The following is a 22050-nucleotide window of genomic DNA, read 5'->3' on the forward strand; positions in this document are numbered from 1 at the left end:
TAACACAACAACGTATTTTCGTGTTATGAAAACTGCTCTGGAGTTCCCAGATAGATTATTCTCATTTTTCCATCTCAAGAAGTATGTAAGTAAATAATTTTTCTTTTAATTTATTCCACAAAAGCAAAAGAAAACCAATTTATTTTCTTTGATTTACCTCGTAAAGCAAAAAAAGAACGATTCAAAGCGCCTTGTTCCTAGAAAAAGTAAAGCGATTTTGTTTGCACTTTTTCGACTGTAAAACATTGTGACATTTACGTCCCTTTTATGCTCGTTCTGTACTGAAAGATTTGCAAAACTTTTTCCTGCTTTATTCTAAAAACCGAAGTCCAAGGATATAAAGCAGTAAAATATTATTTTTAATATTAGACTATTTCCATATTTTTTCATAAGTATGTCAAGGACATAAAAACTCTCGAATTCCATATTTTTCGTCGCAATAAATAAGGTGAAAGTGGACGTTGAAAGCAACTCGTCAGTGTCAAAAGTGGTGCGAAAAGGGGAGGGCGTCGGTGAGGCGGTCGCGCCTCCGGCGCCGCCGTAAACCCTCTCTTCCTCAGGCCGCGACCTCCGAAGGACTCGGAAGGTTCCTGCCGGACCCTGAGTGTGGCGGCGGCGAAGGTGACCCCAGACCCCCGCTTAGGGCCACCTGTTGTCGTCTGAGGACAGCGACGGAGGGGAGCGGGCCTCTATATAAGGCCGTGCTATAGGGTTACGGGCCGCCCCACCAGCAGCCTATTTCGGGAGCGGCGGCCCGGAGTGTGGTTAGCGGCCGAGCCACTAGGTGGTGAGCACCGAGGGTCTTTCTCTCCAAGAAAAAAAACGTGTTGCACCCTCAAGTGTCACGCATTTTTCGGTAAGTGCCGCCGGCATTTGTGATTAGTGCGTTTAATCGCGGTACATGGAATACTGAGACTCCCCAGCAGGTAGGTGCGCCGCCAAGGGTGCAGAGGGGCCACTCCATTGTCCGAGCGAGCGCTCCACGCGGTGGTGGTGGTGGTACAGAGTAGTGTGTCGCGCGGTCCTCGGACGGCTCCTCCGAAGCCACCGAGTTAGTTTTGAGAGTGCCGTTTCTGCGACTGTGCCGCTACTTTTTGGATTTCCTTGCAACTCTGTGAGTTTGTTCGCCACCCGGATTTTTGCCCAGACTTGATAAATTCCGATGGCAGGTTTTTCGGCAAATGTCGCGGTCTCATTTAATTTAAAATTTATTTTTATTTAAATTGGAATTCCTTTATTTTTTGATTACATAAAACATGAATTTTTCATGCTTTATTCAAATTAATTTTATTGATAATCATTGAGAACCAAATTATTATTTTCGTAAATTTATTACTGTTTCATATATTTTTTTTTTTTTTTAATCTGCTTGATGCGCTTTTAACATAAGAAATAATGAACACTTTATTTAGTTTTAATATTTGTTATTGAATAAATTAGCTTTAAATTTCTCTTAAGAATAAGTACTTTGAAATTATTATTTATTTGTTGAATTCATTTTAAATCCACTTCAAGTTTGATATCATTTGCTTCTCGAGGTACTTGAACTTTAATGGGCATTCCTGTGACGACACAGAAAAATTTAAAGGGCACCGAGAGTAATTAGATTTTTTTTTTCAAATCGTGATTTGGCTCCTGCCTACGTGCATTCTTCAACTTTGTTTACTGTTTTGAACTGCACCTCGGCACGTCTGAACCGAAACATATTTATTTCGTTTGACGGCTCATTAATTTCCACGTCTGAAATAAACCGCTCATTTTTTCGCTGGGAATTTTTGACTTCTTTCCTCGGATTTCTCGCTCGTTTACATAACACAAGGCGGACGTGCATTCCGAGAACGGGGTCGCGGATGTCAACTTGAGCCGTGCATTTTGCAGAGGCGTTTTTGGTCCAACCGACCGACAGTCTCAAACTCGGCTCGCGAAGAAGAAGTAGAAGAGAGTCCGTGGCAGTGCCAGGTTATTTTGGTTGCACAGAGCAAATCACAGTTGAAAATAGAGAGCGCGAGATGAGAGAAAGAGAGCCGCGTCTCGGTTTCCTCTCAAACCTGCACCGATTGTCTCTCAATAGCCCCTTGCATAAAACGCGCTGATTCACCCTTTCGGGAATCACTCGCCCCACGCAACAGACGCTGACTAAGCCCCGGTGAACAAATGGAGCAAAACGGGCGCCAACCCACTTCAACTCAAAATCTAAAACAGAAGTCCCACTCAAAAGTCAAAAGTGAAAAAAGGGATGGGCCGTTTGTGCAGTCCGAAGTCTTCCGATTGCATTCTTTGCTGGCCGTTGATCCGCGAGCGAGATATAAATCTGTCCGGTGACTGGCGCGCCAATCAATCAGCACCGCGTTTTGGCCCGGCAAAGTAAATACAGCAGGATGAAAAGAATTGTAAAAAGCTCGGCAGCCTCAAGATCAAAAAAATAAATAGCTCTCGGGGATATTATTTTGAGCTCCGAAATACAACTGGCACTAATTTGCCACTAATTTTACAGACGATTACGTAATTAGTTCAAAGGAAACCTCTGATTTCTAACTAATTTCATGCATAATAAATAAATTTAAGTGAATCATTCTACTTTTAGGGGGGGGGGGGTAAAAATCTATATAAATATATTGAAGGTTGAAATGCAAATTGTTATCAATCGTCAGCTTTTTAGTCCATATGTTGGTCTTAAAACAAAACTCGAAGTCTCTGTCTCTATTTTGAAAATTTCCAAACTAAATTTTTCCCAAAATTGAAGCCGGGCTTACCTCACTGAAAAAAATAAGAGATTGCGTGTCTCACATATTTTTATCTATGAGAATGTGTGTATTCAAGTTTTCAAATCAATTATGTACTGAAAAAATGATAATTTATTTGTGCTCAGAATTGTATTGTTTTTCATTAATTTGTTTGTCAGCCAAAGGCATTCTCAAACAAAACTTTATTTAGAAAAATGACCAACAGAGATTTAACAGAACAAACGCAATTTGTTTTCGCTCTCTCTATTCTTTCTCTACTTGTCAGTGGCAAGGCAAAAAGAAACAATGCGTCCTTCAGATTCGCAGCGACTTTTTATCAGGCGCGTTCGCTCAAAGTTCGACAACGTCCACCTCCGTCCGTCTTCTAATTAAAGTGAAGCGGCGCAGCCGAGGGTCGTCGTGGCTGTGCGATTCTTTCTTTTGTGGCCGGTGCCAAGCTAATTAATGCCGCCGCCACCGCGCGCGGATCTAGAACAATATTGTGCATCTCTCGCGTCGGTTACATAAGACAAAGTGAAATCAAGCACAAAGTAGTCACTTCTGTTTACCACCGGTCGGCCTTATTGTTGTTAATTAGCCCTTTCGTGACGGCCGTAAATTTCGGCCGTTTCGCCGAACGACTTGCATTTTGCTGCCCAGTTATGCAACGCCAAGCACGAATTATGAGACACTTGATGACGACAATCCCATTTAAAAGCGTCGTTTCGCGATATTTAAGATCAGTTTTATTGTTTCCAACGTTTCATATAGCTGCTCATGAATTTAAATGGACATGCTAAAAATTTAAGAGAAGTGGAAAAGGGCCAAAATTAAACCATAAAATTAAAATTTAAAAGAAATAATTAAATTTTAACTCATTGTCCAAGGATAAATGTGAATATTTAAAAGAATTAACTTATTAAAAAAACTATTAAAAGCTTTTTTTATCATTATTTAGCCATTGTTAAGACTATCGCATCAAGGCCCGTTAGCAAGAAGAATGTAACAAATTTAACAAAAATATTATGGATGGGTTAATTTAATAAGAAAATGATTTCTCAGATTTGTTAATGATTTAATCATAACTTTCAAGATTTAATTGTTGCAAAAAATTCTTTTTCCCCTAGTGGATAATTACAATTGTGCCACAAACTGATAAATTTCACTCAATTTATTTATAAAATTAAAATTCTTCGTTCTGTTTAAATACCAAACTAATTTAATCATTCTAAAGCTCAATGAAATTTGATTTTAAAAAAAGGTACAATTTATACGTTATATAACAACATCATGTTAATGGAGTGTTCTAAATATAAAATCCTGAGCTTGAATCGAGCTCTTGGAAGACAAAGCAGTTTTCGAAAATAGCCCCTTTGATTGCATTACGAAAGTAAGACCGGAGCTCTCAAACGTCCAACAGAGACGGAATTAATTGCGTTCGCTAAACAGACTTCTAATTGCCGTGCTGTCCGATTGTCCGGCAGAAATAATGCACGGAAAAGTGGACATGAAAAGCGTTGACACATTCTTGCGCGTTGGCAGAGGCAGAGGTGGCGTTTCGAGTTTCACCCCGGCGGGCACACAATATACAATGGTCGATTTCAAAGTCACCTGCCGTCACTTTCTGTGGGTGTTGTTGTGCGCGGCCTAAATCGAATGGCTCGCGTGAATCACTCTCGCGTTTTTCTTGCGATTTATTTTTAAATTTCTCCGTCCAGCATTGGCAAAAGTAGCGGGCGCCGCCACCGCGATACATGCCTTGAAAATAAACAACGCCGATGACAACTGCGATTTATTTGTTTGCTTTTGACGCCGAAAAAATTAGGTGGCGCACGGAGAGCGCGAAAATAACGAGAGTTAATTACACGCGGAATTAGCCACACGAAAAATTTTGCTGCTCACTTAGAGCAGAGGGAATAAGAAAAGAGACATTAGTCGTCTTTGATGTTTTTTCGGAACCGAATAAACTGCGCGTAAATTCTTCTTACACGTTTTTGCAAAGCTTGTCAAGGCTTATTTTGTAGGAGGTTTAAAACTCCTGTAGATTTGAGTGTTATGCAACCTCAACGCATTTGTTTTGCACGGGTTTTTTTTCTTTTAAAGGAAAGGAGAGCATTGGTTTAGAATTTTTAATCAGAAGACTTTCTATATATTTTCCAGAAATAAATATTATTATTTCAATTAATTACTTTTAAAAAACTCATATTAATCTTAATCTTTGACGGTATTTAGAGTTAATGATCATTTTTATCATTTTTACCAATTTTATTATTAAATTTATTGAGAAAAAAAATGAATTATTTGTCATTTGTTAATAATAATTTTAATTAATACTTCCAATTGCTTCAGTAAGAGCTGTAATTGTGATGAATTATGCTTCAGAAGTTATCAAACTCGGTTTAAATACTTTACCGTATCAAAGAAAATGAAATAGAAAATAATTTAATCAAGATCATTTTTTCAATAACACAAGCCTCTAAAATTTATCTTGGAAATTAATCTTGAAGCTAAAAATATAAATTAATTCAATTTTAAGTTATTTGAAATAGATCAGAAATTTAAAGAGAATTTAAATTTGACTTGAAATAAGGATGCAAATAATTATGAATATTTCTTCAAAATTTATCAAAAAATATCAAACCTGTAATAATTTGGCAGCACAATTATGAAAGAAACAGCTTTGTTATCTTTTTAAATACAAAATTCTTTGGATTAGATTTATATTATTGTTGTTGATAAGTCCACATTGTTTAAATTCAATTATTGAAAAACGATTATTTTGAAATGAAAGAATATTGTTGGAAAAAAGGCACTATCACTGGAAAAGATTTTGCTGAAACTTCCGAGATAAAAAACATCCACCGCTGTGAGCCTCGGTAAAGCATTTTACGTTGCTGTTGAATCCCAAATTTCACTCTCAAACGACCCGTCTTTCTTTAAATTGATTTAGATCCTTAAAGATTTCAGCCGAATTTGTTGTTTTCCAAACCAAATTTTGAGATTGAAAGTGACCGTTGCGGATTTGATTTTGACAGGAGCGCTGCAGGAGCCACAGCGTGAGGAAGGCGGCATAGTTTTAGGGGGTGAGATCGCCACCACCAACCACATCCATCAGGAAGGCGTAGTGGTGCCGGCCTGCCAGGATGGGGGTGGCCGAAGACTTCGCGCCGAGCTTCACGCAGAAGCCTCAGCTGCGGCAAGAAGATGAGGGCAATAGGCTGGTGTTCGAGTGCCAACTGCTGGCCTCGCCCAAGCCGGACATCGACTGGTACCGGGGCGAAACGCACCTGGTCGAGGACGGACGAACCTTCATGCGCATCCAGCCCGTTGGAGCTAACAAGTTCCTAGTGGTGCTCGAGCTGGATGACGTCATCGAGTCCGACGCCGGCCTCTACAAGGTCAAAGCCAAGAACAAGATGGGCGAGGTTGCAGCGTCCATCAACCTGAACTTCAGTCGTGAGTACATTTCCCAAAAATATACGGGAATTTTTCTAATTTTTTGTACACTCTGTAAAGGGTCTTGATTGAAAATTGATTAAATTGAAACATCAAAAATCCATGATATTTTTAGTAAGCAAATAATAATTAAATTTTTTATTTGAAAATGAAATTCATTTCAAAACAAAAGTTTAAAAGTTCCATGCAATCCAACATCTTTTATTATTTAATTATAAAAAAAAATTGCTAGCAATTATATTGGTTGAAGAAATGTTAATATTTGATAGATTTGAGTCAATTTTTTTTTAAAAATTTCAATTCAAGGCCCTTTTCTCCCAAATTGAACAGGATACACGAATTATTATTAAAACACATTTTTCAACTCCCTATCGGATGAAATGAAAACAAGTACAGTACACTTGAAATCTAATTTCAGCGGCTGACGAACCAAGAGAAAAGTAAGTCCAGTTGCACCCACTCTTGCCACGTGCGATAAACTCACTTGGTATTCACACCAAAGACGAGATAACACGCCTGCACACAAATGCATTTCTTCTACTTCTGGCTACTACTAAACTAATCAGACGGAACACTAATTTTATAACACACTCGATAACAAAGCACTCTCTCTTGAAATAGCCCACGAGTAAAATTATTAATAGCACCAGAACACAACACATTCCGAGCATCTTTCTTTCTTTAGACCCCTTCTAATATCGATAGTCGTGAGATGCATTCGTTGAACTTTTATTTTCAGCTGCTGAAGCAGCGCGTAAACGGTGAGTTTCCCCTATAACAACAATTAATCCCGGGCTAACCGTAAGTCTCGACGTTGGGCGGCTGAGAAAATTGGACGGAATTCCTTTGAAAATGTTGAACATTCAAAATAAAAGAGGAAAAAACCAATTTTTCAAAATTGTAGCATTTGACTCAAAAATTAGAGTAAAATGAATGGCATTTTTTGAAATGTAATTTAAACTCATTTATTTCTCTCGGCCTTTCAAGTTGGCCGACAATGAAAAAGCGATCAGTCTCAGAGCTTCAAAGCTGCGAAATTCGGCCCTAGCTCTTGACAAGGGGCGCGAAGAATGATGCTCTCTCAGGTGCTCATTCTTTATTTCTTTCGCGAGAGATTAAGTCCGTAAAGTAAACCCGCCTCTTATTCTCAGCCGTTCAAGTTGAAAAACCGTCGCCCCTGCCTTTGTCTCAAAGCAAATCTCGACTTGCCCACACGCGAGAGCGACACTCGCGTCCCGTGTCTTGTGTGAGCTAACCCTTCACGAAACTAGACTAACTGACTGGACGTTCGTTCGTGCGTTGGCTGAGTGACGGAGTGAATGTGGCCCAACCGAGGCTAAAATTAGCGACGCGGCCGTATCGCTTCTCGCCGCTTCTGCAGTTTCTCGGAAATTTCGCGGCTGGATTGAGCAATTTGAACTGGATTTCACTCTCAACTCTGAGAATTGTAACAGAGTTCAAACTGAAATTTACATAATTCCTCGAAACGTTTCCGTCTTCAAAGAGATTTTTAATTAAAGTGTTTATTTTTTACTCAAGTCATTACTTCAAAATGGGAATTTGCAAAGAAAAGGTTGATAAATTTTAGAAATTTGCTTGAAATATACTCTATTTTTGCAAAACTTTTTTTGCACAAAACAATGTGGGAAAAAGTCACATCCGCGAAATGGGTCGTTTTAGTCGTTGTTGGACGTTTGCCAGTATGGGCAGCACAATTGCTGAAAATTGTGCCATTTATTCCTTCACACTCCGAACTAATTCAAATCAAATAATTTATTTTCTTTAAAAAAAAAAATGATCAAACGTTCTGTAAAAGAAAAAAAATCGGTACGTCAGTGAAGATTTCAACTAGAAATTTGTAGATAAAAATAAAACTAGATCAGATCTAGGAACCAAGATTTTGATTTCCTGAAACAAGTTTGCCAGATTAAACTAAGATTAAGCAATAGATATTTTTAGCTCAAAGCCTAAAAACGGATATGCTAAATAGTACGACAAAAAATATGTGAAGATTCATTGTTCAATTTCTTAAAAAATTTAATTTACATTAAATAAAGTTTTTTGAAAAATTTATAATTTTTTGCGGAACATTTTATCAGAAACAATATTGTTCTTTTCTTGCAATAAAATTGTAATTCATTCCGCATTTGAATAATTTCAATATTTTATGTTGGAATTTTCAATTTAAAATTCCAATAAAATATTTGTCGTCAATCCTTTGATGCGCGTTTTGGAATTTTGAATCGACTTCAAAGACGACGGGGCCTCTCTTGAGGACAATGAAATCACACGTTAGATAATCAGCCGCCAGATTAGAAGCAGCAGCGCCCGTCTACGCGCCCATAAGGTCAAAGTGCCGAAAATAACCTTTTACAACGACTCGAGGATTCCGCTCGCGCGTTTGGCCACACTTCAAATTCGCGTCCGAGTCCGAAACACGCGAACTTTCACTCGTCGCATTTTTCCTCTGCGATTATGAATAATCTGAGTGAAATTCGTGGTTGACGCGGTGTGGATTTCGGGCGACATCGCCTGCTGCCAAAAGGCGGCGCGGGATTAGCACGAAAGCGAAAGTGAAAGAGAGACACCGGCCACTTTAATTAGGGTGGTGATCTCTAATTGTCGGTGGCGTATCCAAAGTGTGGCTGGCCAAAGAGTGTAAATGGAATCGTGGACTAGACGCTGTGCATAAAAAGTGGCTCTCTTCTTCAGAAAAATTTACTTCAAAATAATAAAATGAAATCATTTTCATGCTAGATATAATTTGATTAAAAAATTTTTATTGCACAGGTTTTATTTCATTTAAAAACAAAAGTTTGAAACTATTTTTACAAGAAAAGCAATTTAATTCAATTTGAAAAAAATAGATACTTGTGAAGAGAGCTACTTGAATTGTGTGATTTATTCCGAATGAATGATAAAAAAACTTACTTTTTGACAAATAATTTTTGAATAGGCAAATCGATGGAATCGCTCCCACATTCGCCAAGAAACCGGCCATCAGACAGGAGGAGGACGGGAAACGACTCTTATTCGAATGCCGAATCCAGGCCGATCCAAAGCCAACTGTTGCGTGGTTCCACGGCGGAGACATGGTGCAGGACTCCGCCAGGCACCGGGTGAGTTTCTTTCGAAAATTGCGCACACGATTTTTAAGCACCTTTCGCAAAACTCGGCGGCTTTGCGGAAAAATTCGCGTTAAGCCCGCTTTCTCATCGGCAATGCTATAAATTCCGAGCCGCAAGATCGTAAAATTAAGAGGGCGTGAAGTTTAAGAACCCTCTAAAATTAGAGCACAGCCTTGCAGACCAACAGATTTGCATGTGTCAGTCTCAATGAAATTGGCAAATCATTGTTTTTAAACAAACAAAATTTGATCAAAGCGAAAAAATTATTTTTAGTTTAAAAAAACTTGCTTATCCATAGAGAAGCTTGATTTTTGTTTTAAAGTAATTTCTTTTGTACTGAACCTTTAATTATTATTCAAAATGTATCATCCAAATCAAATTTCCTAATTCAAAAATTTAATTTTTTAAAGGATTAAAGGTTATTTCTTTCTAATTCTAATTTTTTTCTTGTGATTATTTGCAGATAACAGTTGTAAAGGACGGCAATTCGTATTCGGCAACGCTGGAGATCAAGGATGTCACTGTGGAGGACGCTGGAAAGTACAAAGTGACAGCCAAGAACGAGCTGGGCGAGAGCAACGCCACAATCAGCCTCAATTTCGACAGTAAGTTTGTTTTTGTGTGCTGACAGATGGCTTCTCTCGAGATTCTCACTTTTTGATTAATAGTCGATTATTCACCTCTACCGTAAATTTATCTCGCTTTAATCATTTAAACAGTCAAAATATCTAGTGTTCGGCCAGTGGTATATAAATAATAATAATAATAATCCCTCCTAACATCCCGAATCCACTCTTAAAAAAAATCTAAACACATTTCTTCTTGGATTCTTTTTCTGCTTCACTCATTTTCCAAACACAACATTTTTCATAGCGGATTTTACTAATTTTTGCACCACTCGAATTTTAAAATGAGTGATTTTTGCCTACTACCAAACAGGTATGGACTGAATATTTGCTATTTTTGTACCATTTTTTTTTTATCAAAAGAAAAGAGTTCAAACTCTAAAATATTTCACCCACTTTCTTCGTCTTCTTCTTCAAATAATAATTATTTGTGTTATAAATTGGTTGTGAGCCAGTCCGTCCCTGAAAGTGATTAATCACTGACCTGGATTTACTTAATCAATTTAATTTATTTGATAAAATACTGACAAAAAACGTCAGAAACTCATATTTCAAGACTATGAGCGCTGTGTTTTTGGAATTTTTAACCTTTTATAAAAGCCGTTTTGCAGTTTCAAGTTTAAAAAGAACTAGCACACGTCTTGCTTTGGCATGTTTTGCAAAAGGAATATTTTTTTCATCAAAATTTAAAAGAGACTCTTCAATGCAATGTGAACTATTGGATAATATTAATTTCTTGGGAGCCGCTGACGCAACAAACAGCCAAGAGAATCGTCCGATACTTTTTTTTTTAACAAACAGAGCCAAACACATAGACAGCAGTCGGAGGAATATCAGACCCAGATGCTGAGCTTTTTAATCTCTGCTATAATTCGTCCCCGCCCACCCCCGCAGTCCCCCGCAGTTTTTCCGATAATTTTTGCAAATTCATGCTGAGAGTCATCTTGTCGGAGACACATTGATTGAGAGCTGAGCACGCCACTAGGTTCCTTCCTTCGTTTAGGCGATGCCGCACCTCTTCCTGCGGACGGAATCAAGCCCACCTTCACCGAACGACCCGTCATCAGGCAGTCCGACGACGGAAACAAAATCATCTTCGAGTGCCGCCTCGTCGGAGACCCGCAGCCCACAGTCACGTGGTAAGTACGACCCCGCCTGTGAGCAACTCAAGAAAAAACACTCGGCCAAAAGGCAGGTGTATTATACATCAAAGTTTGAGCTTTCAAAGTTTAACAAAGTTATCAAAATATTTTGCAATTTTATTTCTCATAACTATCGAGCTTATTTTTTTCCAAGACGAGTAAGATTTTGAAAATTATTTGGGAATACTCAAGAAGAATTTTAAATTTGTTTTTAAGGTTCCACGGAGCGAAATCTCTCAAGGAAGGAGGACGCTTTAAATTCACGCTGGAGCCAGACCAGAAACTCTACTACATGGTCAAATTGGAAATTTCCAACGTCGAAAACAGCGACGGTGGCGAGTACAAGGCTGTGGCCAAGAACAAGCACGGCGAAGGCACCGCAACCATCAACCTTAACTTTGAGGGAGGCGACAAACCAAAGTAAGTTTCAAAACCAGAAAAATATTATAAATTATGTATGATTAAAATTGATATTATGTTTTATAATAGTATGACAAATTTAAAGATCCTATATTTATTTGTATTGTTCTTGAAGTAAAACCCTTCAAAGTGACAAAAATTAATTAAAAAATGAGCACTGCATAAAATAGATATTTATTTAAATTTAATTTAAATTAATATCCATGAGGATAGAAAATTACTTTATTGTGAAAAGATTCAGTAATTGATGCTTTTGTTCAAAAATTTCTTGCCTTCTATTTAGTAAACAATTTTAAATTTTTTTAATTAATCAATTTACAAAATTAATTTCCAGAATTCCGGACGGAAAGGCGCCGCGGTTCCCGAAAAAGCCAACCATTCGTCAAGACGGCGACAACCTGGTGATGGAGTGCATTCTCGAAGCCAACCCGATGCCCGACATCACGTGGTACCAGGGCACCAAAGTGATTTCGAAAAACTCGCGCGTGCAAATGTCCAACAAGCAGCTCAGCAAAGACACCTTCCTGCTCACGCTCGAGATCACAAACCCAACCATCGACGACGGCGGCAACTACCGGTGTAACGCGTTCAATAATTTTGGAGAGAGCAATGCCAACATTGCGCTCAACTTCCAAGGTAGGCCGCCCCAGGCAGGGATGCACCCCCGGTTGTCGAAATGTGCTCCCTTTTCTCAGGCACAATTCGTCTGAAAAAAAATCAATCCTATCGTTATTTTCTTCTCAATATAACTCTAGATCCAAATGTTATTAATAGAAAAAATTGTGTCTCGGAAAAACAAACCGCGCGGATTTCAACACCCCCAGTGCATCCCTCTGACGTGACTCTCTCACCCTGTCTCTCTCTCACCCCGGTTCTCCCCCGTACACTTCTTACGTCCAGTTAATTGTACTTCATTGCAGGAGCGGCCGCAGGCGTCTCGAAAGCTTTCTGTGTGTGTTCCGTTGTGTAAATAGCCGACGAAACTGCTTTGTATTTTTCTTTCTATGTGCTTGGACGCCCGAGTTGGGAGCACCGACCAATTTCGCTGTGTCGTCTGTGTTGCAGGTGGAGACGACGCCGGCCAAGCGCCGTCCTTCGTCGAAAAGCCCAAAATCATTCCAAACGCCGACGGCACCCTCATTGTCATGAAGTGCAAGTGCCGCGCGAAGCCCAAGCCCACAGTCCAGTGGTTCCGAGGAACCACCATTGTGACAGAGTCGAGCAGGATCATAATCAAGGCCGTCGACTTGGGTGAAGACATCTACGAACTGTCTCTGGAAATCAAGGTTAGACAAAACTTTTTTTCTGAATAAAGCTCTAAAAAAATTTAATTATTTTGGAAAAGCAAAACTAAAACCAAAAAATTCAAACCTGACGTTTATTTTCCAAGCTTGCAATTTTTTATTTTTAATTCAAAGAGTTTTTATTCGAGTGAGCCTCAAATTTTTACGAAAATAATAGCCCATAAATCTTGGTAATTTTTTCTGCTTAAAGAGAGTTGTCTTGGATATTTAATTTTTTTTAAATTAATTTTTAAGGGGAGATATATTATTTGAAAATCTATAATTTGATTAAAATTAAAGCGAAAACTGAGAAATTATGTTATTAAAATTGCCAATATTTTGCACTCATATATTTTATTTTAAACGATAATATTGGAATTAAAATTTATTGTAGGACCCATCGGGCGCAGACGGCGGCACTTACAGGTGCCACGTGAAGAACGAATTTGGCGAGAGCAACGCCAACCTGAACCTGAACATCGAATCGGAGCCGGAGTTGCAGGGCACCGGCCCCACTTTCGTGGAGAAGCCGCGCATTGTGTCCGAGAACAACGGCAAACTGGTCATCATGGACTTCAAGATGAAGGCCGACCCAAAACCTTCGGTCACCTGGTACAGGGAAGGTGTCGTCATCAAAGAGTCCAGCAAGATCAAAATGTCCATTACGCAGACCAAGGAAATTTACTACGTCCGGCTAGAACTCTCTGTAAGAGAAAAATAATTGATTGAAAAAACAATAAATAATTATTTTTTTCATGTTAAAAAATAAGGACCCTGGCCCAGAGGACGGTGGCTTGTTCAAGTGCAACATTAAAAACGCCCTTGGGGAACTCAATGCTAATCTGACGCTCAACATTGAAAGTAATTTTTAATCTTTGACATTAATTAATTTTTTTTTAATAATTTAAAAAATAATTTCAGTTGTGCCTGTGATCAAAGAGAGACCCAAGGTGATCAAGATCGTGAAGAGGAGGACTGTGGTGGTCGAGTGCCACGTGCAGTCTCAGTACGCGCCTCAGTGCACTTGGTTCAAGGAAACGACGGCTGTGAAACAAGACTCTAGGCACTCCGTTCACGTGGAGAAAGTTAAGGAGGTAAGTGCAACCAAAAATTGTAACTTTTGATAATTTTTAATTAAAAACCTGGGGTGATTTGCAGGGTGAATTCGCGATTAAGTTGGAGATCGAGTCGTGCCAAAAGACGGACAAGGGCACTTACAAACTGGTGGCCAAAAACGAAAAGGGCGAAGCCACCTCGCAAGCGGTCGAAGTTGTTGACATCCCCGAAGAGGAGGAGGAGGTAAGATTGACGGGCGAGTGGTTTTTCAAAACAGAGTTTTGCCACCCTTTTTCCGAGTGCATCATTTTATTGCGTTATACCCCCTGTCATATTTTGTCCTGATTTGAATATAGAAAAAGGAAGAAAAGAAGCCCGAGGAAAAGAAGGAAGAGAAGAAGGTGGAGGAGAAAAAAGCGGAGGAGAAGAAGGTGGAGGAAAAGAAGGTGGAAGAAAAGAAAGTGGAAGAAAAGAAGGTTGAGGAAAAGAAAGTCGAGCAGAAGGTTGAGCAGAAGGTGGAGAAGAAAGTCGAGCAGAAGGTTGAGCAGAAGGTGGAAAAGAAGGTGGAGAAGAAGGAAGAAAAGGTGATTTGCAACTCAACCTTTAGGGGCAGCAGTAGACTAACAATTTTTTTTCTGTTGGGTCTTTTTTTCCACCCAAGCCCCGTATTATTTTTTAGTTGAATTCCGAATGTTCATTTCTTTCTCCCCTGTTTTCTAGAGCGTCACGTTCCAAGAGACCAAAATGGAACAAAAGATTGAAATCGTTCAAAAGGTGTGTCTGTCCACCTTTTGTGTTTGCCTGTATTATATACCCCTTTGATACTTTAGCTGTTTCTCAACCTTGTAAATATCATTTATACACAGACCCACATTTTCTGTCCCTTTTGGTTTGGTTTTCCCCACTCGATTTAAAACAATACTTTTGAAATTTAGAAGGCGGAAGTCAAGGTGGAGGAGAAGAAGGTGGAAATCAAAGCTCAGGCCAAGGTTGAGACCAAGGTCAATAATTATACATAGCTGGCTTAAGTTCCTTTTAAAATAACTTTGTCCCTGTTAGAAGGAGGAGGTCAAGGTTGAGGTCAACAATGTGGCCAAGAAGGCCGAAGTAAAAGTCGAAAAGGTGTGTTTGTCCACCTTCGAAAATTTTAAGCAACCTCTGTTAAATGTTACCCTTTCTTGGAAATTCAATTTCAGAAGGAGGAGGCCAAGGTTGAGGTCAACAACGTTCAGCAGAAAGCAGCGGTCAAGGTCGAAAAGGTGTGTTGTACCGCCTTAAGACATTATTTTTGTCAACCCTATGTTCTCTGTGTCAAATTGTGATTTCCAGAAGGAGGAGGCCAAGACGCAGGTCAACAATGTGGAGAAGAAGGCAGAGGTCAAGGTCGAAAAGGTGTGTTTGACCGCCTTTATTTTTTAGCGCTTGTCTTTGTAACTCTGTAACCTTGCGTTTTCTTTAAATGTGTTCAGAAGGAGGAGGTGAAAAAGGTGGAGCAGAAGGTCGAGCTCAAGAAGGTCGAAAAGGTGTGATTTGAGATCTGCATAATTTTTCTTGAAGTTTTTTACATATATATTTATTAATTATTTTAGAAGGAGGAGGCCAAGGTGGAGGCTAAGAAGGTTGAATTGAAAAAGGTCGAACAGGTGTGTTTTCCACCTCAAGACTCAGTCTGCAATTTCTTTAATTTAATTGTAACAAATTTAATCAGTTAAATAATTTTAAAAAAAATATATGCTCAGGAATAACCTTAAGTTGAAACTTGAAAGCCTTTGGAAGGTGTTTTGGCTTTTGGTTGAGTCCTGGTTGTACATAGTAAACATATAATGACTATTCTAATTTTAACTGCATTCGCATTGATAAATTTAAATATCTAAATTTCTAGGGTTGTAAATATTGTACATATAAAACCCTAAACCGATCCACTAAGTGTTAACCCCCTTGTGTTTCTCTTATAGATAACCGACTTTAAATCTATTGCACTTAAGCCTGCTAAGACCAAGGTATAAAATACTATAGTTTAACAAATATAGAAATTATTAAATGCACCAAAAAGTGGCACATTTCTAACTTCCACCTCGCATTTCAGAAGGCGGAAAAGAAGTTGCCGGAAATCAAGAGTGAGACCATGAAGGTATGTTTTGAAATAGTTGTTTTTCGTCAATGTGTAAATATTGTAAATATATTAAATGAAAATATTAAATTTTAAATTTTATAACAACTTTAAAATATTTTGTATATACGTAATTTTAAATGCTAATACAAAATTTTTTAACTTTTTAACACTCACATTATTTGTTTTTTGAATTCTTTTGTGTGTGTATGATATGGCCCTGCCACGGTAAAATGCAATTATTTTTATGGAAAACTTTCAGTAAAAAAGGAGTTACGGTTGTTAGTAAATTTTCCATAAGCATTGAAGATGCCATTTTTTCTGGCAAGTTTATTTTGGGGCCATAACATGCACAAGCTTCAGTGAGCACTTTTTTGTGGATTTTTCCATAACCACAAACTTTTTACTTTTTAACATCATCTTTCAACACATTTTTACCAAGTTTCATAATTTGAAACATTTTTTGAGATATTTATTGAAATCCAATCATACAAAACATGAGGTGAAATATATATTATTTTATTACACCAAAAACATCATTTTAAAAAATTATTCCTAGGCGACATATTTTTGTTTTAAATATAAATAATATTCCATTGCAATGACATAGTCGAAAAACTGAAGAAAATAATTTAAGCACGGACGTGGTTAAAATTTATCATTTTGATTCCAAATATGATATTGAATGCCTTTATTAACTGAGAAACTTTTCAATGTTGCGAGTATAATTACCAAAAGAAGGATTAAGGGGAAGATAAGGATTTAAATTTTTGAGACTAAATATTTTCCTCAATGATTTTGGCATTTCAAATGTCTTGCCTTTTATAGCAATTATTTAAAAATTGAAAAGAGATAATTGTCATTTTTGTACGATTTTCATAATCTATTCCTACTGTTTTAATGCATTATCATGCGTTCACCCTGTAGTAGAAGGTCAAAATTTGCTTGCAAAATTTTTTGGCATCATAGTAAATCTGTATCGTGTCAGTGAAATAGAAGATTAGTCTGCAAATTAGACCGTATTCAAATTTTAAACTAATCAAATTTCGAAATCACAGGTCGCCGATTTGTACAACTTAAAACCAATTCCCAAAAAGGCTAAACCTGTCGAAAGAGCGAGATCGGTACGTTGTTGAAATATAAAATATCAGCAATTGTGCCTCAGACGCCCCCCACTCGAAAATTAAATAATTTGACATTTCAGCCAAGGCCTGACGAAGAGTTCCACTTTGATCCGTTAGATCTAAAAGATATTCCGGTAATTTTCCATGTCACACCATATCAAATGGTGACCGTGTCAATGTTCACACATCTCTTGATATTCATTATGGCATGTCTTGTCCATTATCCGACCGTCTCTAAATATGACTCTATATTTTATCTGTCTCTCTCTCTATGTCTCCGCTGGTCTGCCCTCACTCTCAAAGCCACAGCATTTCACATCAAACTATTCATCTTCTATACTTTCAACATTTCTAACAATTTAAAATTAACACTTTAAAATAAAATAAAAGTTAAACAACAGAAACTAAGCCAAGGTCACAAATGACGTGACTCCTTGTAAAAATGTTACTGTGTGTTTTTGTTGTGTATTCTTGTTTGTATTTTAATTTATTTTAAAAATTGGCAAAATTATACATAATTTACGTCTTATTATTTTGCATGTTTGCGTTTTACATTTTTCTTTTATATTTTCAGTTTCAAAATCTCAGTTTTTTACCAACCGCAGTTGTTGTGATTCCAACGTATAGATTTGACAGAATTAGTAAAAATGTGATGTAACTAACTTTGTTCAAATCATTGTCAGGACGAAGCGAAGCCCGAGTTGGAAAAACCGGAGAAGGTGAACGGGAAACTACCTTCGCCTCCCAAGACCAAGGAAGTGCCAAAGGTTAGTTTTAAATCCCTGCAACCCTCTTCTCTTGGAAAATCTCTTGACATTTTCACTAGGTCAACTCTATATTTCTGGATATACTTCCATGTTCTGTATCTTTCTCTCTTCCTCTTCTCTCTGTTTACTGGTCTGTCAGTTTCTGAACTCTCTTCAAATCTTTCTCTGAGACTATCTCGAAAGATTCTAACGAGTTTCTTTCCCTTTGCAAGGGCCCCGGAGGTGGAAAAAAACTACCCCCCATTGAAAAACCGAAGGTATACAGCAAATTTTTGGCTAAAAAGCTCACAAAGGAATTAAATTCTAAACATTTTAAATTTTTCATACAATTATTTTTCTTCTTTTTGAATCAATTTTGGGGGTTGATTAGCCAGTGTCACCTTTCGATGTAGTCCTCAAGCCGGTCAAGAGGGAACCGAAAGCGCCTCCGCCCAAGGTAGATTAAGCACCAACCTGTACATAAGGGTGAAATTCTATTTTTGCCACTATCTGCGCTGCTCATCTGGTGTACATACCACTTTACTTCTCACTCTCATTTCAAAACTTTTGTAAATACTGTTACGCCGGCAAGTGAAGAAAATCCCTATTCTTTTGTACATAAATTATGGCTCTATATTTCTCACCCCATTATTATTTTCGCCACATATCTCACTTGTTCCTCGGAAGGCACATCTTTCTTCCTCTTCTCGGTTTGGATTTTAGTGGTCTGAGAATTGCTGCTGCTGAGCATTTTATTATTATTATTATTTCTCGTTTTGTTTATTTCCAGCCCTCTTCCTCTCTCTGAAAACTCTCGAACTTTCTCCACAGGATGCTTTTTTTGCCGAAAAAATTGTGCCCTTTATATTGATTTGCGTTGTTTCTCTTTGGGCATGAACTGATTCCTGCCTTTTTGACCAAAGTCACAAAGTTTCACTTTAAAATAATACACGTACGACCACTTTACAGACGGAGATGCCCGAATTAGACGGCCTTAAATTCGAGCCAATCCCCCAGATTAAGGTACGAGACACGCAAAAAGTCCCTATTCTTTTACCAATCTATTCTCTTCAATTTATTTTTTGTTGGCAGGTTTTATTATTTTCCAGCTCTCTCGAATTTTACTTTTCTCTTCTCGCATATATTATTCATTCTCTCAACACCCACAAACTTTCGTTCCAGCCTTCTTCTTTCATCTCATACCAAGGTTCTCTCTCATCTGCTCAAAATGGATTACTTTCTCTTTCTTTCTTCTACTTTCTTCCATCGATTTTCTATTTCTCGTCTCTGAATTATTTCTTCCTTCTCGGACGTCTATGTCCAAAACGATTTCCGCCACATGTGCTGAGGTTTATGTTGTTTTTAGATAGAGGAGAAAAAGACAGAGCCGTTGAAAAAACCAGCAGTGAAAGAACCCGTTCCACAAAAGGTAACGAATACACAAAACATAAAAATTTATGTACATAAAAACAGGCGTGAAAAAACTATATGTCACTAAAAACACTCCTGGACCCCTTGATGATTTATGTGCACCCGAATCCTGACCAACTAAAATTAATTTACAGAAAGAGGAGCCTCCGAAAAAAGAACCTGTTAAGAAGGAGGAACCCAAACCCGCCGAGAAGGTAAAATTCCTTTTTTCCTATAAATTCATCGTCCTCTATGAATCGTCCCTTTTCTGGTGACTGTGTTGCATGATCCTACGTTTATCTGTCATGTTTTTTTTGTCCTCACCACAAAAATCATTTTGCGTGTAAATAGCAAATTATCGAAGAGTCCTCTGAAGAGGAGGAGGAATCGGAGGAAGAGGTTTCGATCGTAGAAACCATCAAGGAGGTAAAACGCGAAGAACCGGCGAACAAACCTGCCTTCCAGGTGAGCCGCTGCGATTTTTGCCACGTTACAATTTTTGCAAAACTTCTGGCTTTTTTGTCAAAACAACACATTTTTGTTACATTTAAAATACACATGTAACGCGAGCTTCTCCGTGTTTTGATATAAATTGATTTTTAATCAACAGCTTTTTATTTTTATAATTTTTCGTAACACAATTATTATAAAAGTGGCAGTGATTTTTGGTATACATAAAAAAATACGACGACGGCATCTACTTTAACATCAGCAAGAAAATCATTACCAGCGTAGGAAGAACTTAAACAGATTAATCCTCAACAAGCTTTGCAAGCCAATTTTTAGCTTTTCCGCAAGGCTGCAGATTAAATTTTTTTTACTTTGCAGAAATAGTTGACGTTACTTCTAAATCAGTAGTAGCTCTTTAATTTTTGCTGCATGGCGGACGTTGCTAAGTATTTTTTACAATTTTGATTTTTGTCTTTGGAAAGATCACATATTTTTACAAAAATTTTCCTTTCCACTCCCTCGCTCCGGATCAGATCCCGGTGATCAAAGAGGAACACGTGGACGAAGAGCCAGCCGGTCCCGGCCTAGCTGGTCTTCCTCCTCCCAAAGTCGATGTTTCGCGGTTCAAAAAATACTACGATGAAGATGAAGGAGAATCTGAAGACGAAGAACCTGCTGGTCCAGGTTTATCAGGCCTGCCTCCACCAAAGATCAATTTCAAATTCAATCGATATGACGAAGACGAAGAGGAAGAAGAAAAAGTGGAGGAACCCTCTGGGCCTGGTCTGTTCGCTCTCCCTCCGCCAAAAATAAACCTCAAGTTCAACCGATTTGATGACGATGAGGAAGAAGAGGAGGAAGAAGAACCCGCAGGACCGGGACTATCCGGCCTTCCACCACCGAAAATAAATTTGCCGAAAAGAATTGACGAGGTTGAGGAGGAGGAAGAAGAGGAAGAACCTGCAGGACCGGGTCTATCGGGCCTGCCACCTCCGAAAATCAACTTTAAATTCAATAAATTCGATGATGACGACGACGATTTTGACAATGGTCAAAGTGGTCTAGCTGGTTTGCCCCCGCCAAAAGTTTCCTTCCGCAAAAGGTATGACTCTGACGACAGCGACGAAGATTACGACTATTACGATGATGACGAGTTCTATCAGGTTGGCTAATCAAGAAGAAAAAAATTCATTCGCCAAAATCGTTTTGACTAAAAGCATGCAACCATTTATAAACTTTGTATGTTACTTGTTTGTGCAGACTTTTGTAAATGTTAAATCTTCCAAATTCGTCAATTTGTATTTATGTTTTGTAAAAAAAAATCATTCTTAATTGAATATAATTGGACGTAGCGCCTTTTGGTGGATTCAAAACAATATTATTTTTCTTTAGATTTTCAAGTAGTTTAGGTAGAATATTTTCCATCTGCTTTTTTCGGCCAATTTCAGTTTTTAACTATTATTATTTTTCACATTTTCTCAAATCTTAAAGCAATATAATTTTTTCCTTATAAATAAAATTTTGATTTTTGACTAAAAGGCGCCAGCGCTTAATTAACATGAATAAGGTGTAGAATTCTAAGACCTGATTTTTTCTCCTCCAGCCCAAGAAACCGGCGGTGCCGGAAATCAAAGCGCCCGGCGACGGTCCCAAGATCGAGGTGAGCCGCGAACGGACTCCGGACAACCGAAAGGGCTCTTTGGCTCCTGGTTCCGGAAACAACAGCCGCCGTGGTTCGCTCATTCCGCCCGACGACCAACCGAGGCGACCCAGTTTGCTCATCAGCGATGAGGTACGACTGCTTATTTTAGCCGGGAATGATTATTTCCGAAACGTATTAATAATCCACTTCGATCGTCAAGCAACGCCGATTTTGTTTTGATAAATTTAATTTTAAATAGTCCTAGCAGGGTATTTAGCTGACTCACAACGTCTCACTGCTTTCACAGGACTAAAAGGCAGTAGACTAAAATTAATTTTCACATCCGCATGTCCGTGTTTAGACGTCGCTGCAGAAAAGTATCGGTAGCTCTCTTAAATACCTCTCTCTCTATCCTGTGAAAATCTCTTCTCCGTTCAATCTGTTAGAAGGCCAGACGTTCCTAATTCTTTAAACAATTAAATAAATAAATATTTAATCAACATACACGTTCAGAGATATCTCATTATCAAATATATATTTACAAACGACATATTTTTCCAACGGCTTATTTGCAGCGGAGAATGAAAATAATATTGACAATGCTTCGTTTGGACAGATTGAGTTGCGGAATGTGTCTTCATTCAACTTGGCACGATTTATTTTTCAGATTGCAGGCCATTTAAAGAGAAAAATAAATTTTGAAAAAAAGCATGTGTGCTGAATTATAGCTTTTC

The 22050-nt window shown here is 38.2% G+C and overlaps 1 protein-coding gene across 50 annotated transcripts in view; it reads left to right on the plus strand.

The window, feature by feature from the left end:
* The first annotated feature begins 729 nt into the window (after positions 1-729).
* LOC132193014 (twitchin) overlaps positions 730-22050 on the plus strand; it is a 62535-nt gene continuing 41214 nt past the window's right edge. For 17 of the 50 annotated variants that reach the window (XM_059613297.1, XM_059613305.1, XM_059613334.1 and 14 more), the window contains exons 1-34: positions 960-1114; positions 5759-6179; positions 6598-6619; positions 9136-9298; positions 9771-9912; positions 10937-11072; positions 11292-11495; positions 11830-12131; positions 12561-12781; positions 13173-13484; positions 13549-13639; positions 13700-13872; positions 13937-14077; positions 14191-14418; positions 14555-14608; positions 14770-14835; positions 14894-14956; positions 15031-15093; positions 15164-15226; positions 15304-15357; positions 15424-15477; positions 15790-15834; positions 15921-15965; positions 17003-17068; positions 17149-17202; positions 17752-17835; positions 18048-18092; positions 18206-18271; positions 18784-18837; positions 19181-19243; positions 19380-19439; positions 19576-19689; positions 20208-20837; positions 21278-21466. In XM_059613297.1, the coding sequence (XP_059469280.1) occupies positions 5867-6179; positions 6598-6619; positions 9136-9298; positions 9771-9912; positions 10937-11072; positions 11292-11495; positions 11830-12131; positions 12561-12781; positions 13173-13484; positions 13549-13639; positions 13700-13872; positions 13937-14077; positions 14191-14418; positions 14555-14608; positions 14770-14835; positions 14894-14956; positions 15031-15093; positions 15164-15226; positions 15304-15357; positions 15424-15477; positions 15790-15834; positions 15921-15965; positions 17003-17068; positions 17149-17202; positions 17752-17835; positions 18048-18092; positions 18206-18271; positions 18784-18837; positions 19181-19243; positions 19380-19439; positions 19576-19689; positions 20208-20837; positions 21278-21466 (4380 nt within the window). In that variant the 5' untranslated portion in view covers positions 960-1114; positions 5759-5866. Of the gene's footprint in view, positions 857-959; positions 1115-5758; positions 6180-6597; positions 6620-6918; positions 6941-9135; positions 9299-9770; positions 9913-10936; positions 11073-11291; positions 11496-11829; positions 12132-12560; positions 12782-13172; positions 13485-13548; positions 13640-13699; positions 13873-13936; positions 14078-14190; positions 14419-14554; positions 14609-14769; positions 14836-14893; positions 14957-15030; positions 15094-15163; positions 15227-15303; positions 15358-15423; positions 15478-15789; positions 15835-15920; positions 15966-17002; positions 17069-17148; positions 17203-17751; positions 17836-18047; positions 18093-18205; positions 18272-18783; positions 18838-19180; positions 19244-19379; positions 19440-19575; positions 19690-20207; positions 20838-21277; positions 21467-22050 lie in introns of those variants that run through there. The other 33 variants (XM_059613337.1, XM_059613349.1, XM_059613348.1 and 30 more) reach the window with 31 other exon arrangements.

The sequence above is a fragment of the Neocloeon triangulifer genome, unplaced genomic scaffold, assembly GCF_031216515.1.
Source record: "Neocloeon triangulifer isolate White Clay Creek 2 clone unplaced genomic scaffold, ASM3121651v1 ptg000003l, whole genome shotgun sequence".
Taxonomy (NCBI): Eukaryota; Metazoa; Arthropoda; class Insecta; order Ephemeroptera; family Baetidae; genus Neocloeon; species Neocloeon triangulifer.